Below are 18,046 nucleotides of genomic sequence, written 5' to 3'. Positions count from 1 at the left end.
GTCGTAGACGTCAAAAGACGGGAAATAGGTTATATCTGTTTTCGTATCTCTCAGTTGAGTTAACTCAGTTAATTTTCCTAGTCGGCTTGGTCCATTCGCTTATCAGAAACGATAACGGACGTCGTCATCACAAGGCAAATATTTGTATGCGAAAGAATCGCCCGTTTCTTGATTCCGCGAGGTGTCATCAGGTGACCGGGCATTTCGATTTTGAAATTCAAATTGTCGTGAAATTAGCGTGAATGTGATTTATCACCGACATATGAAGAAGTTAGGCTACGTACTGAGGCGGCTTTACAGCGGTAAGTACTTGAAGGGATTTTAAATATAACATTTTTTTTAATCAGCGGCCGTTCTATTTTTAAATGATCGTTTTTCTTAAATCGAGTTTCTTGTGTTTTTACGGCCGTTCGTATTCTTAAATCTAGTATCAAGTCAAAAAATATGTCTACCCTCCCCCGGCAATACTATAATTTGAAGGTTAGGATTGATATAATTGCATGTTTAATTACACTGGCCAACAATTTACAACTTTTATTTTATAACTGGCATGAAAATACCTGATAATTATGCACTTGGCATAGCTGAATTAAAAAACGAAAGCAAAAGAAATGTAGCACGTCAGATTTTTTAGTTACGGATATTTTAAATTCTGATATTGACTAAAGTTTATCTTATTATTTATGTATAAATATATATGAACATATAATGCTATCGTATTCAAAATTAATAAGTTAATATATTTCCACTGTTACTCCATAATTATCAATACTTTTTTTTAATCCCTTAGACCTTAGACTAAAGCATGTCTAGATAGCAACCACTATTACGGTTTCAACTAATGGGGTCCATACAAACAATAATGACTGTAACAGCAAAACTTGACGTGATACAAGCTTGTCACCATATAGACTTTGAATAAGAACGATCAACTTTTTGTACCATAGTTTTCATATTTTAGTTTTTATATTTTCAAGTTCTCTGCTTAGTATAGACAATGCATAATAAAATTTATTAACGAAGTGGGGAATGTCATATCAATTCTAGAGCGGGTCTGTTAAAGACAGTGTTTCTCTGGTATTTCACAATTAATTTTCTCAAATTAATTGTGAAATACAATGTGGCGCAAAAAATGATAATATTTATATAAAGCTTTCATCATCTACAATGTCAGCATTGTATTAAAAACATAAATATAGGAATTGTGATCGTACGATTGTTGATAAAACCTTGTAATATTGTTTTTTTACCCAAAGAAGCGCAAGATTTTTTTATAAAATTTTATATAAAAAGTTGATTGATAGAAAAATATGACATGTGAATTGTGTATTTATATATATATATAATATATAAAACCCTTATCCGCACCCAAATGGTGCTAAGGGCACCGTGTCATATAAACGCAGTGTTATCTTGATCGTTTATACATGAAGGAAAGGTGATCAGCCCTCTGCTTCAGGTACCAGTCTATGGTAATTTTGAATGAATATTACAGTGAAAAAATCACTAATATTTATTTTACTCCCCTTGGGAATCGAACCCGGGACCTCCAGAACGGTATCCGAGCGTGCTGACCATTACACTACGGAGGCGTATTTTTATATTCTCAATATTATTGATATATAAAGCATTTACTTTGCGGTTAGTCATTTTTACTTATTTATTTTCTTACAAAAATGTTAATAACATTAGTATATAACCACTCAGTGTGTATTTTTGTTTCAATTGCAACTTTTTCTGTTATGTAACCATTCCAGATATCGCTCACTCCTTTCAAGAACGTCATAAATCAAAAATCGTCAATTTTAAGCTGTGCATACTTTCGTAATGCCCAGTAAATGTTCTATATACCAGCAAAAGAGGCATATTTTTAACTTAATATTTACCCGCTACAGGGCAGAAAGTGTTGTTTTTGCATTTTGAAGAAAGGGTATTGTTGAATTATTTTTTAAAATATACTAAATATTTTTCAAATGGAGAAAAAACCCTCAGGTTTCACCTAAAAAGATCTGTTGCACAGTAAAAAGTTCAGTAAGTGGCTTGATATTTATTTGTTATACATTGTATTGTATTTTTAAACTTTAAAAACGTTCTCCTGAAAAATCAAATATTTTGATTTATGACGTTCTTGAAAGGAGTGAGCGATATATTAACATCTTCATGTCATAGGTATGTTTATAAAAAAATACCTTTTCTCAAATATAAAGAGTAACGGTTATAAAGAGCAAATTCAGTCGTTTCCGTCTTCCTCGTTATAACCTAGTACGACTGTAATATGACTAAGGAAACTGACTTAAGAGATAAGAAATATTTTATTTATTTATTCCAGATGTTGGTCCGGGTGGCGGGGACGTAGTAGAGTCCGGGAAAAAGATTCAGTTTGGGAAGTGCCTGCTGGTGACCAAAGTGACGAGATATGAATTTGAACAGTGAGTATAACAACATTTTGAGTGTGTCCAAATTTTTTTTTAATGTTATTTATAACCCTCTTTACTACTGGTTAAACTGTAAAATATATCAGTTAAGATATATCATTATTAAGATAGATTTTTTTATTTAACACTAAGTTTACACCTAATAATTAACCGTTCGCAGATCAATTTCGCGATTATACCGATGCTTTTAAGCACAGGTCAAAAAATATAAAGAAAACGTCTTATCTTTCCGTCTGTACATTCTGACGGTATTTCGGTACATCCTCGAATAAATGTCTTTCAATTCCGCTTATCGAGTAAGTAATTGCGCAGCTTATTATTTTTCCAGAATATTTTGTCATAATTTGATAATCGTCGAATATCCGCTGCGTTTTCTTGCACCAAAAGTATCTCGTTTCGATATCTGCGCAGTTTTTATTCGTCGAGTTCAACAAGAGACAAAGACAGCCAAATCCACCTTTGTCCGTTATAATGCGGTGAGGAATTCCATTTTTGGTGCCTTTCAAATTTACACTGTTTTAAATCGCCTGAAGTAATGGACTGTGCTGTGTGCATAATTAGTATTGATGACCGAATCGTTGTTGGGTAGGTACTTTTTGCTCGTGTGGCCAACCAGTGCAGTGAGTATGCAGCTAGCGAGGAGCTATCATTCGCTTCTATCGTCACGTTTTGTTTGCGAATTTGAAACTTGTTATTGAACTATGGCGGATTTAATCTTTGTGCTGGTTTTGGAAGTTATACGGTTTTGAATTTCTATGTTTATATGCTTACTACTAACCCTTCCAAGAATTTGAGTAGTGTGGTTGTCAATAATGGGTAGAATTGGTGAATGTTACACTTGTGTAAAGTGATCACTTAAACCAGCCTATGACGGTCGTCATCCCCGTAAATGCCCAGACTTCCATATTCTTCTTCATCTTTGATGAGATGTCGAAAAAGAATTTAGAGTATTATTAATTCATGAGTACGGTGAGGTCTTCCAATTAGTACGAACAAGATCATTTAATAATTATTTTGATATCAAAGGTCACGATTCCGCTACGTATGTGCTGATAACGTATTTTGAATGGAAAATAACTGGATTTTTCTTATCAACCTCTGCTTGTCATGCGTCGTATCCTACGTCACGTCTTCAAATCATTTTTTTATTAATATTTACATATAAAACATTCTGAGTTTGTCCAAATACTTGCTCACAAAACTGGATTATCGAACCAGAGGAAGACCGTGTCAAACTTGGCGTGATCAAGTTTTTCAAATATTTAAAAATGCTCGGATCAGGAGTTTTGTGTATTAATTGTTTAATGAAACACAAATTCTTCGTCCGCCTCCGTAGTGTAATGGTCAGCACGCTCGGCTACCGTTCTGGAGGTCCCGGGTTCGATTCCCAAGGGGGGTTAAATAAATATAAGTGATTTTTTCACTGTCGTATTTATTCAATATTACCCTGGACTGGTACCTGAAGCGGAGGGCTGATCACCCTTCCTTCATGTGTAAACGATCAAGATAACACTGCGTTTATATGACGCAGTGCCCTATGCACCATTGGGGTGCGGATAAGGGTTTTATTTTTTTTATTTTTATATCTTTTTTTTTTCTTTATTCTTTTTTTAATACTATAAATACAAATACAAAAATTTATATAAAATATAAATACAAAAAAACATCCCACAAAGGCATGGCCTGTGTGTGGGGATACAATATATTTTAGGTCATAATAAAGGGCACTGGCAAGAATATAAAAGATATTATAAGAAGTAAAACTAGAATAAATGTGTTGATATAAAATACAAATAATTCAAAATACTTGACTAACTTGGTAAATATACGACAGGCGCCGTGGCGTAGTTGGGTAGACGCTCGACTGCGAAACTGGCGTCGCGAGTTCGATTCCCGCCAATTGCAAAATGAATTCATGAAAGATTTATTTTCAATTGGTCTGGGTGTTTGTGATGCATTTTTCATATCTACCTTCCCTATCCTTACTATCCTACCTGCTGACAAGCATTTAAAACAGACGCTTTACGGGTTATTCCTTTAAAAAATTAAAAAATAAAACATGCGCCTCTGTAATTTCTTAATTTGGTAGGTGAATAAAAAGAGTGTGCGGGACACTGTACTAGGATAAATTGAATTGTGTGGGATGTGTGTTGAAGGTCCCAAGAATGTCCCAAGAAGGTGCCTACCTTCTTGGGACCTTCAACCCTTCGTTGTGGGTAAATCGTGTACAATTGAATTGCGTTGAATGGTGTGGAATGTGGTTGCAGGAACCGGCACCGCGGCGCGAGCCCGGCGCAGTTGGAGCGGCTGCTGCGCGCGCGCGGGTCGGACTTCGAGGCGCTGCTGCACCAGCACCGGCTGCAGCGCGAGTTCGAGGCGCGGGCGGCGCGCGCGCTGGCGCGGCTGGGCGCCGAGGTGCGCGTGGCGGCCAGCGTGGGCCGCGGCGCGGACTGGGCCGACCTGCTGCTGCCCTGCGGCGGCGACGGCACCTTCCTGCGGGCCGCCGCGCGCGTGCGGGACCCCCGCAAGCCCGTCGTGGGGCTCAACAGCGACCCCGCGCGCAGCGAGGGCCGCCTCTGCCTGCCGCAGTGGTGCTCCGCTGACATCGCGGGCGCGCTGCAGGAGATACGCCAGGTGGGAGATCCTTCCAAGTGGGAATACCTTGGTGAATTGATACTTTACTAGGCATACCTAACTTTACAGTGTCATTCTGTCCGTCAGCGTCATGCGCTCCAAGAGATATGGCAGATTTCTGATCATGTGATCATTTCAACATACGCACTTTTCTTCTCCGTCTTATTCCTCTGAGGGTTGTGACCCTTGTGGAAGTAATGCCTCTTCTCCAGTTATCCCTTGCCTGCGCTGCACATAGCGCTCCAACCACCGAGGTGCCTGCTGCCGCCTTAACTCCATCGGTCCATTGTGTGGGGATCTTCCTCTCCCTCTCTTCCCCTTCAGGCTACTGATCACAACCGTCCCAGGCTATCCTTGTTGCCACGCGCAATGTGTCTAAAGAACTGAAGAATCCGTTGTGTCAGACATTGGCCAGAGTCAAGCCATCTAAGCGTAGTTCCTGGCGAATGGACTCGTTGGTGCGTCTAGCTGTCCATGGGATTTGGAGCATGCGCCTCCAACACCACATTTTAAAACCATAATTTTTTTCCTTTCTGCTGATTTCAACATACACACACACGCACACATATGTCTTTGCACTGTTCCGTGTCTGTCTGCTGTGCTGGTCGGGGTTGAAAATGATATTTTCTGACGTTTCTCAAGTATGTGAATATAATCCAGGATTCGGACCTCACATACAAACATAAAAGTTTCTGCTCATTTAAAAAAAGCTTCTTCATCTCACCGATAAATGTCTCTAGGGAAAATTCTAGTGATTCTTGTACAATGTTTCAAAATCATATTTATAGAACTTCCAAGAATTTGAGTAGTGTGGTTGTCAATCGTGTAGGGTAGAATCGGTGAATGTTACACGCGTGTAAAGTGATGACTTAAACCGGCCCATGACGGTCGTGAGCCCCGCAAATACCCAGACATCCATATTCTTCTTCATCCATGTTAAGATGTCAAAAAATAACATTATAAATACTGTTTCCAGGGCCGGTTCAGGTGGCTCCACCGCAGCCGCATCCGCACCACGCTGGCCAGCGAGGAGGGCTCCCGGGCCGACATATCCAGTGCGCCCCTAGACCTCCACAGGCCCATCCTTCCAAGGTGCATATAACTATAGAACTATATACCTACAAATCTATGGGACTCAAGTCAATGGACCTTTTGTTGACCTTTTTGGTACCTTTGTGATGGATTGATGACCTACGATTATTACAACCTTACTTTGTACATACTTCTGATCATGAATGACCTTTTATGAACCTATGATCTTTGTGATAAATTAACGTATAACCTTTGTGATATATTGATGATCTACAGTTATAACAACCTTACTTTATACACACTTTTTAATATGAATTACAATATAAATGCCCTGATTTGTCATTTGATCTAATACACACCTATGACCTTTGTGATATATTGATGATGTACGGTTATAACAACCTGACTTTATCCACACTTCAGATCATGAATTACTATCTAAATGCCTTGATTTATCATTTGTCTTTAAAAGAACCTATGACCTATGTGGTAAATTGATGCCTTTTAGTTTAACAACCTGTCTTTGTATACTCCCAATTACCGTCTTAATACCTTCTATTTTAACCTCATATTATCCTTTGCGATATATTGATGACATTTTGTTATAACAACTTTACCTTATAAACACCTTTTATTTTTAATTAACATCTAAATGCCTTCTTTTTTGACCTCATATACAGTCCTATGACCTTTGTGATGTATCGATGACCTATCGTTCTTTTACTCTGATATTTATTAAATATTACCCTGGACTGGTACCTAAAGCAAAGGACTGATCACCTTTCCTTTGTGTGTTAGCGATCAAGATAACACTGCGTTTATATGATGCAGTTCCCTACGTACCATCGGGTGCGGATGAGGGTTGAAGAATTGTTATAACAGCTTTACTCTGATTGATTTTGAATGACTGTCTTTTGACCTCATATGACCCATGCGATATATTGATGACCTATAGGTAAAACGACCTAACTCTGTTTATCCTTTGAACCACAGTTGTGGAGGTCCACACCAAAACGTTACATTTTCATTATAAATGATTTTAAGTATTTAGCAATTGTAGTTTGTAAAATTGTCACGTTTTGGTGCGATTTAATGATTTCATATTGGTTTAACACAGGATTGGTCACGTTTTGTCGCAACTTTTATTAAGATTTGGATAGAATACAGTCAACAGAACAGATTTGCATTTAAAGGATTTTTGTGTGCAATATTGGAAATCCAACTTTTTGGTGAGGACCTCCGCAGTTATACTAAGCCATGTGTTAACCCTTTGGGACCCTGTTCCTAACCCTGCCCTAACACCAGCCGACGCTTCTAGGGATAATGTGGCCGAATCTCCCGAGATGGATAATGTAGCGTCGACCTCGTACGTCCAGGAGCAGGAGATGGAAAAGTGGAGAAAGACGTCTGACGATGCCCATATTCTGGACAGAAACAACACCCCGGGGATATTCAAAAGGGTTCTGCCGTATCTGGCCTTGAACGAGGTAACTTTTCAAAAAGAGATGAAGAATTCGCCTTTTCAATAGGTTCGTTCGTAACGCTGATGAGAAATTATTTGTTAACTAATCCTTGTCCGCACTCAGAGATGATATCAACTCTTGTGACCTGTTGATAAATTTCAATTCAATTTATTTATTTATAATTAACCTTTTAACTGCGTCAACTTTGTTCCTGAGAGACGCCCGTACGCGGCGGTATTTAGCCGTTTTTAAAATGATTACTTTTATCATGTATTTAGTCAAGAAACGATTTATTTTCCTAAACAAAAACGTTCAATGGGATTCATTGTGCCTTTTGGTACTCTATAATACACTTGTGTCACATTATTCTTGAAATATATCGTAATATAAACAAATAAGATCGTAACATAAATAAATCAAAGCACGCATCGTGTGTCACTCTTACCCACTGGCGATGCGTAGCGTCGAGAGTGAGACAGATATGGGGCATGATTATGGCGCGGACTAATTACCGACCACAAGAAAAATCAGGGATCTGTTATTTTATTTATCCTTGCGATGTTACAAATTATTAGTCAGATATTTCAACAGATGTCATAAGGCCGAGGATTGACGTATTATTTTATCCAAAGTTCCACACCATGAAAAAATCCCTCCAAGTTGAACTGAGGTTCGAAACTTGGACCTAAGTGAAAACACATACGGTTTTGTCAGCCGCGTGTGGGGAATGTTTTGTAAAAACACAAACGGTTATGCGAGCCGCGTGGATAGAGTTAACATACACATTACAAACTAAAATTTAAAGCGTATATATTAACAAAATATCAAAAACAAGCATGAAGACTCTTGTTGAAGATGTAGAAGAATTGCTTATGGGAAAACCACACATTTCTTCCTTTAACCTTTTCATGGCCGCAAATAAATTACGCCGCAGTGCTCAACAGGCCAAGTATTTTTTTGAAAAAAAAAAGTTGTCTAAAGATTTTTTTTTTGTTGTTTTTATTGAATTATAATTTACTTACCAAATATTATATCCCGCATCGATTGTTAGAGTTTTATTCTTGAAGTTAAACCAGTTTCAAATTTTCAGGGTTGTCACACTAAGTCGCACACGCAAGTTTTTATTAAATTTAATATTATCACACAACTATTATTTATCAATGGAATATTTTAAAATAATAAGAAAAACACAAAAAAATTGAGCAAAATAAAAACCCCTGGCGTTCAAAACAATCGATTAAAATAATCAATATTTCAAGTGGTTTGAGTGGTAGCCCTAATGACATCTGTCAACTGTCAGCTGAAAGTGATACCGATAAATCACTTAAAAGTATTTAAAAACTTTATAAAATATTTTGTGACAACTTCAACTGATGGCAATGTATGTTCCGTTTTTGACAGATTGTCAATATGAGTTAAATTTGCGTCATCAAAAGTACTGACGAGATATCTCGTCTCTGGCCATACGGGCACTCCGCCATTTGCCGAGATATCTCGTCTCTGGCAACCATCGGGTTAATGTACACAAAACCACCAAAAGAACATTCCATCGTGCGTAGTTTGTAAAATATCCCATATACGGGAGTATTTCACTATCCTGGCAATTTCAAGACCCATAATGGCGTCAAGTAGTAAAGACGTTATACTAAAGAAGAGAAGAGTAACAGAAGAAGTTTTTAAGACAGATGGACTTTTAACTATTTTTCGTGGATTTTAAAACAAAGGCAACATGCCTGATATGCAATGATTCTGTTTCTATCTTGAAAAAGTATAACATTAAACGGCATTACGAAGCCCAACATGCAAATAACTTAGAATAGCACCTAATAAAGTAACTAATAAACATGTTATCTGGTTTGCTTTTTTGTTTTACGGCCCGGTGGAATATCTCATTTCTAAAATCTGGCCCGGCTACTGAAAATGTTGGCCACCCGTGATGTAAAGTGACCTGTTATCCCGTCTTGTGCAATGTGCTGACCTTTTGAAAGCTGTCCCACCGCATGCCCAGATCTGATACAGAACCATCTATCTAGGCTTCCTGACAGACCTGCTCTTGCTAAGCAATTTTTTTTTTGAACCAAGTTGCGAAATTTATTGAAAATGTGAAACAATATAAAATTGTATCCCGATTTTACTGTGAATTTACATTTAAAAGCTTTCAATATACCTGTCACTGCCAATCTAAATAAATACAAGATTGTAAGTCCATCACCAAATTTTCTAGAAGTACCCCAGTGTAGGCAGTGAAAGGGATTAGTGTTTAGTTCAATTAGTCAGCTCGATCCGATTCCGACTCGACGTTGGCCGGTACACAGACGCCCACAACCCCAATGTGCTGTCCTATTACGCCGATTGCTGTGATTGTCTGGCGTTACAGGTGTTCATCGGGGAGAACGTGGCGGCGAAGGTCAGCCATCTTCAGGTGAAGCTGCACGAAGACAGTCGGCCGACCAGGACCAAGTCCTCGGGGCTCTGCGTCTCCACCGGCACCGGGTCCACCTCCTGGCATCACAGGTAACTAACTGACTTGCCGACTAATCAAATTTCTAAACAGTGCATGTTAGACCTCGGCTCTTATGTTTGTGCTGCAACCCTTAGTGTCGACCAAAATCGTATGTGTTAAACATTTTGCGTAGTTTTAAGTGTGTGAATAGTGCTGTGGTAGTGCCGGGTAGTTTTGTTTGCATGCTGTGGTAGTGATTGTCCTGACGAAGAGACGGGTACGTCTCAAAACAGGTAGGCATAAAAATCTCGGTGAGTGGTTATATACTAATATGACTAACATTTTAATGAAAAACGTTAAATTTTCTTAACTAGATATGTAGTTAAAAAAATTTAACGTTTTTCATAAATCAAAAAACTTGATTTTTCAGGAGAACGGTTTTAAAGTTTAAAAATATAATACAATGTATTAAAAATAAATATCAAGCCACTTATTGAACTTTTTACTGTGCAACAAATCTTTTTAGATAAAACCTGAAGGTTTTTTCCCTATTTGAAAAATATTTAGTATATTAAAAAAAAATCATTAAACAATACCTTTTCTTCAAAATGCAAAAAACAACACTTTCTGACCTGTAGCGGGTAAATATTAAGTTAAAAATATGCTTCTTTTGCTGGGACATAGTATATTTTCTGGACATTCCGAAAACATGCGCAACTGAAAATTGACGATTTTTTGATTTATGACGTTCTTGAAAGGAGTGAGCGATATGTATTACCCTCTCATATCCAACCTGCGCAGTGTTGCCATTTATATACAGATTTACCTGTATCGATACAGATTTTAGGCTACCGTTACAGATGAGAGAATTTACTTTTAACTTTTTTTATTTCTTTAGTTGGCTTAAAATACATTTAATACAAACTATTATTTTCACTTAATTTACATCATATATATATTTACTATATATTTATATATATATATATATATATATATATATATATATATATATATATATATATATATATATATATATATATATATATATATATATATATATATTTATTGGTTGGAGCGCTACATGCAGCGCAGTCAAGGGATAACTGGAGAAGAGTCATTGCTTCTGCAAGGGTCACAACCCTCAGCAATGAGGATTAAGACGGAGAAGAGAATATATAATATTATAGAATATTACATCTTCTTACAGTAAACAAAACATTTATTTTTTAATTCTTTCAGACTCTTTTCATTCTTCATACATTCAGGCATCTCATCATACATTTTCAAACCCTTATGCACTATAAAATTTGCGACTCAGGTGGAGGGCTAATATTGGTGTGCTCAGATTAGATTAACCTTTTAAACGCGTTAACTTTGTTCCTAAGAGACGCTCGTGCGCGGCTGTATTTCGCCGTTTTTTAAATGATTACTTTTATCATGTATTTAGTTATGAAACGATTTATTTTCCTAAACAAAAACGTTCAATGGGATTCATTGTGCCTTTTTGGTACTCTATAATACACTTGTGTCACATTATTCTTGAAATATATCGTAATATAAACAAATTAGATCGTAACATAAATAAATCAAAGCACGCATCGTGTGTCACTCTTACCCACTGGCGATGCGTAGCGTCGAGAGTGAGACAGATATAGGGCATGATTATGGCGCGGACTAATTACCGGCCGCAAGAAAAATCAGGGATCTGTTGTTTTATTTATCCTTGTGATGTTACAAATTATTAGTCAGATATTTCAACAGATGTCATAAGGCCAAGGATTGACGTATTATTTTATCCAAAGTTCCACACCATGAAAAAATCCCTCCAAGTTGAACTGAGGTTCGAAACTTGGAGCAAAGTGAAAACACAAACGCTTATGTCAGCCCCGTATGGGGCATGTCCTGTTAAAACACATACGGTTATGCGAGCCGCGTGGATCCGGTTAATATTCAAACGTATATACGTCGCGCTCGCTCCTTTCCTATTGGTATCGCTTTGTTCCTCTCGCCCTAATAAGTGTTATAATTTTCGATATATTGGTGTCGCTTTGTTCTTATAACTTTGTAATTTTTTATAAATAAATAATTGACTGTCATCTCCGCGTTTGTCTTCCTCATCACAAATGTTCCAGTACCATTAGACGAAACTATGATTATTAGAAAATAACTCCTGTAATTGGAGATGATCCAGATTTTGTGAACAAGTATTTGGACACACTCGAAATTATGTAAACCTCCACGTATCTACAACATTTTGAGTGTGTCCAAATGCTTGTTCACAAAATCTGGATTATCTCCAATTGCAGAAGTTATTTTCATATTATTTTTCGACATCTCGTCAAAGATGAAGAAAAATATGGAAGTCTGGGCATTTACGGGGCTGACGACCGTCATAGGCTGGTTTAAGTGATCACTTTAATAATAATAATAAAACCTTTATCCGCACCCCAATGGTGCATAGGGCACTGCGTCATATAAACGCAGTGTTATCTTGATCGTTTACACACGAAGGAAAGGTGATCAGCCCTCCGCTTCAGGTACCAGTCCAGGGTAATATTGAATAAATATTACAGTGAAAAAATCACTAATATTTATTTGACCCCCCTGGGAATCGAACCCGGGACCTCCAGAACGGTAGCCGAGCGTGCTGACCATTACACTACGGAGGCGGGCAAATATCACTTTACACACGTGTAATATTCACCAATTCTACCCATTATTGACAACCACACTACTCAAATTCTTGGAAGTTCTATATATATGAACCAATTTAGAAACCTTGTTCTTGAATCACTAGAACTTCACTAGAGACATCTATCTCCACATATCTTTTGGTTGTGTTTCAGCATCAACAGCCTGCGCAGCGAGTCGGTGTTGGAGCTGTTGAAGCTGTGGGCCGAGAGGAGCGGAGGGCCCCCGCCGACCAAGGAAGAGGCCAAACTCCTGGCGCAGTCCTACAACAACCAGCTTGTATTTCCTCCCGGTACGGACAATTTAATTTTAACCGATTCGCCGCCTTCTCCAATTCCGTGCTCAAAATCGATCATTCTCTGTCAACATGAAACAAAATTAAAATACTTTTTCGAAAATCAAGTTTTGATTCAGAATATTATGTATTTTTTAAATGTAAAATATTAAGTACCTACTTTAAATACCAACAGTTCTCTATTTGATTCTTAATAGGAAAGAGTGAGTACCTTCAGCGCGTTTGGCTGCCGTGCTGGAGGTCCCGGGTTCGATTCCCAGGGGGGTCAAAATAAATATGGCCGATTTTCACCCTGGACTGGTACAAGAAGTGCAGGGCTGATCACCTTGCCCTAACGCAATCATGCATTATAATTCATGCGATCAAGATAACACTGTGTCGCTACGATGCAGTGCCCTATGCACCATTGGGTGCGGTTAATGGTTAGAAGAAGAAGTATTATAGATGTTGGTTTTCCAAAAAAAATTATAATAATGAAACGCAACAGCGAGGCAAATGGATAGGCCATAATATAAGATGTTTTGAATATTGAAAGTATTATTCTTGGACATCTCATCAAAGATGAAGAAGAATATGGAAGTCTGGGCATTTACGGGGCTGACGACCGTCATAGGCTGGTTTAAGTGATCACTTTACACACGTGTAACATTCACCAATTCTACCCATTATTGACAACCACACTACTCAAATTCTTGGAAGAGCTATATATTTATGAACCAATTTAGAAACCTTGTTCTTGAATCACTAGAACTTCACTAGAGACATCTATTGGTGAGATGTAAAGAATCTTTTTACTAAGCAGAAACTTTTATATTAGTATGTGAGGTCCGAATCCTGGATTATAATCACACACATGAGAAACGCCAGAAAATAACATTTTCATTTTTGTTAATAAGCTTATAATTTGACCAGATAATTTATTTACAACATTTTGAGTGTGTCCAAATACTTAAGTATTTGGACACACTCAAAATGTTGTGAATATTGAAAGCATTAACTTTGTGGATCATATTGGTATATTATTTTGAGAAATAAAAAGACTTAGTGTTTTGATCATGCGAGTGTTTTGATCGCCAAATGTGAGTGGATCACAAAGTCTTTTTATTTCTCAAAATAATACATAATATAAGACGCCCAGACCTGCTCCTTACGATTGCGGAGGGCATGTGATGGATTCCATACCTGACTCGGGTGCACAGGGGCTCATGTGAGAGTGTTTCCAGACGACCCCCGTATCGCGTACAGCGTGAGGGAGCTGATCTCCGCCGACGTGTGGCCGTCCCCCAAGGGCCTGCAGTCGCGGGGGTACACCAAGGCCATGCACGTGAAGAGTCGCTGTGTGGACGCAGGCAAGTCCCATCATTCCCCTTCTCAGCGGAAAAGCAATCACCTCGCGTTCCTCACTCGTTGGTTCCGCATGCTCCCACCAATGCAATGTGGATTTTTTATTCTGTCAATTTATTTTATCGGCAAACCACCCAAAACTGAGTGATACAGTGAAACCTCTATCTATCGTTTTTAAAGGGATCTATTAAAATAAACTATGAATGCGGGATTAAGAGGTCAATACGCAAATAGATACGACCGAGTAAAGATACCGTCCTCCCAATCTGCATAACCATTCGTAGGCTAAAATTCTAAGAAGAATACATGTTTCAGATGCAAATGTATTTATTTTAAAAAAATACAAACCTGAATAGAATTTTAAAAATTACTGCTGTTTTTTAACTGTTTTATTTTCGTAAGTCAATAGTATATTTTCGGCTTTGCAAATAGTATTTTTTTCAGCATCGGTTATTGAATGTGCGTTGTAGAAAGTTTTCTTTCAAAGAGTGTGCACGCTTCTGGAAATGCAGGTACAGGCAGCGGCTCCTTTTCATCAATATCGACCTCTCCTGCTATCGGTTACACGAGCTTTCGATAGTTTCTATCCCATATGTTGCCGTTGAATGTAAGAAAATTGGAAATAATGTAAAAAAACAGGCAAAATGTATCAAATATGCAGCTTAATTCGAACGATAAATGCGGTAAATGGTGATAGAGAAACGATCGATGCGGCTTAGTTTAGTATGAAATTAAGTCGGGATAGAAGAAATAAACGACACATCCGGGAAAACGATTATTCGAGGAACGATAGATAGAGGTTTCACTGTAATTAATATGTAACTTGTTTTAAAATCACTATAAATATTATACTATAACTTAATTATAATATCTGCCGTTTCCAAGCTAACCGCTTCTTTATCAAAACTGGTCAAGACTGTCATAGGCTGTCAAATTCTATACATCGCTCACTCCTTTCAAGAACGTCATAAATCAAAAATCAACAATTTTCAGTTGTGCATGTTTTCGGTGTGCCCAGAAAATGTACTATATCCCAGCAAAAGAGGCATATATTTGACTTAATATTTACCTGCTACAGGGCAAAAAGTGTTGTTCTTGCATTTTGAAGAAAAGGTGTTGTTTAATTATTTTTTTTAAATATACTAAATATTTTTCAAGTGGAGAAAAAAACCTTCAGGTTTTTCCTAAAAAGATCTGTTGCACAGTAAAAAGTTCAATAAGTGGCTTGATATTTATTTTTAATACATTTTATTATATTTTTAAACTTTAAAAACGTTCTGCTGAAAAATCAAGTTTTTTGATTTATGACGTTGTTGAAAGGAGTAAGCGATATATTAACCAATTTTTAACATTGTTCTTGAATCACTAGAACTTCACTAGAGACATCTATTGGTGAGATGAAAAGAAGCTTTTTATTGAGCAGAAACTCTTTTGTTATGATAATCCAGATTTGTGAACAAGTATTTGGACACACTTAAAATGTTGTAATTTTATTTTGTCTTCCAGGTTTGGTGATAGATGGCGGAGTGTCGTTCCCTTTCAACGATGGCACCGAGGCTACTCTGGAGATCCATCCGGAAGATTCCCTGAGGACCATAGTGCTGGACAGAACGCAATAACTGCACATGTGTACGCTCCTGTCGTTCGTCATCTCTGTTGAGACAACTTTGATATTATCTGAACGGGATTTTGTCTGCAATACTCGACACAGACTGCTAGCAAAGTCAGGCCAAGCGAGCTGACTTGACCTAGCGTTACGAAATCGTGTCTTTCCATAAAGTGTAAAAGTTTGTTCCAAATCTCAAATTTCGCGAGTTATTCACAGATTGCCTTGAAATTTCGACACTAGTTGCATTCGAATATGCTTGTTTTTTTAGGTAACTGAAAGTTTTTTTTACCTGTGTTGGATATTATGTTTTTTAACGCAACGGCTGCTCCATCTGGTGAACGAAACATCAACGCACGCAATACTCAATATTTCTCATGGCGGACTGCGTGCTTCTTGACTCTCGATAGCATTGATGTGTTTTTTTTTTACAATTTCATCATGTCCTACCGCAAAGTGAATGCCGAAACAATAAATAAAATACACATTTAAATTTATAATTTACCGGAATCTCTTTTCAGATCTGATTGCATATGCAAGAGATCTATTACATTTGTATTCATTACGCGCCGCGAGCGAGACAGTGATATGTTCTGTCCCTCACGACACCCTTCTAGATCCACACGACACAATTTGAATCATATAACTGTAGAAAATCCATATATGTATGTTGAAGATTGTTTCCGCAGATGTGGATAGCATGACGAATAACCCAGATATGTCTCTTGTGGGGTGCCAGGCGGGTGGAAGAGGTTCGGCTCACACTGTGTGCCGTAATGCACGGCCTACACTATACGAGCGACACAGACTGTGTGCCAACTGTTCAGTAAATACAATATGTTGCCCAGTGTCCATTTAGTGCGTAAGATTGTATTTCTACAAGTGTATATATTTAACAGAATCTGTATTACATATTTTAATAAATATTTTTAAAAATCATATTTGTTTTTGTTTGACTTCGTTATGAACCGTACCGCATTCGCCAGTATATAATTAAAATACTTGAAAATTATAAAAACAAAAATTAAAACTCAATTATGAAAAAAAATACTAAATTTAATATCCTAAATTGTCCTATTCCTAATGGCGGCTACAGACAGCCGAAATGAATATGGCGGCTGTAATTTTTTTCTGTATTGTATGATTCATCACATTCACTTGTGAATTTTGGGATGACTGGGACCACTAATTGGTTAATATTACACCGCTCTTTCACACACATAAAAGAGTGGGGGGGGATTATGGATTGCACGGATTATGATGCGCTCCAAACCTCCACTTGTTTCTCCCCAGAAGATGGGTTTATGAAGGGATTGCCATATAATTAAATAATTACTTACTTGATTCACAATTTATTCTACAATATTTAACAATGATAGGAAACACTTATTCCTACGTTATATTAATACAAATGAATGATCACTGATTATGTTGCACTTTGATTTTTAAATATTTCATTGAAATAACTGTGCGGCTAATGGTAACTGGAGGTACACCTGGTCCCGGTGGTGGCTGGAGAGGAGAGAGACTCAGTTCCTGGCAGTCTGTCTATTTAACGGTTCGTCTCCTTCTAGGCGCGGTAACGTCACGTTCGTTGGGGAGAAACCGATTTCTTGCTCGGAATGTTCACATAAACGTTATTTAAAAACGCAAACCCGCGAAAGTCTTTTATTGTGCCCTGGGTGCAAATATATTTGTTTATTCAAGGATCATCTTAAAAAAAACACATGCTAGCACAACCCATAAATAAATCGTTTTAGTGTTAAGAATGTACATACAAGTGCCTAAAAGGTTATTAAAAAAACAAATTATTCATACCGTCGAGAAACCATTCTCATGCTCTGAATGTCGGTACAAATTTTCACTGAAACCAGATCTCCGGAGGCATGTGCTCACCCACACTGGTATTAAACCAGCGGCAAGTTCTGAATGTAGTCATAGGTGTTCAACAAAAGGCGATTTTAAAAGGCATACTCATACTGGTGAAAAACGGTTTTCTTGCACAGACTGTACATTCATGTACTCAAGGAAAAGCGGTTTTAGAACACAAATCATGTCAATACATATCCTTTTTTGACATCTCATCAAAAATGAAGAAGAATA

General features: G+C 37.5%; 1 protein-coding gene across 1 annotated transcript; it reads left to right on the top strand.

Annotated features, from left to right (window-relative positions):
* On the top strand, nt 1–16,884 carry Nadk2 (NAD kinase 2, mitochondrial). Its single transcript, XM_088265937.1, has 9 exons — nt 1–302; nt 2,330–2,429; nt 4,703–5,069; nt 6,046–6,161; nt 7,420–7,588; nt 9,942–10,078; nt 12,854–12,990; nt 14,217–14,342; nt 15,844–16,884. Exons 1-9 carry the CDS (start codon nt 263–265, stop codon nt 15,954–15,956), a joined length of 1,305 nt encoding a protein of 434 aa, XP_088122063.1. The 5' UTR covers nt 1–262; the 3' UTR covers nt 15,957–16,884.
* The last annotated feature ends 1,162 nt before the right edge of the window (nt 16,885–18,046 follow it).

The sequence above is a fragment of the Brachycentrus maculatus genome, unplaced genomic scaffold (genome assembly GCF_059751285.1).
Source record: "Brachycentrus maculatus isolate JH-2025_06_01 unplaced genomic scaffold, ASM5975128v1 h1tg000259l, whole genome shotgun sequence".
NCBI lineage: Eukaryota > Metazoa > Arthropoda > Insecta > Trichoptera > Brachycentridae > Brachycentrus > Brachycentrus maculatus.
This window is presented reverse-complemented; position numbering and strand designations above follow the sequence as displayed.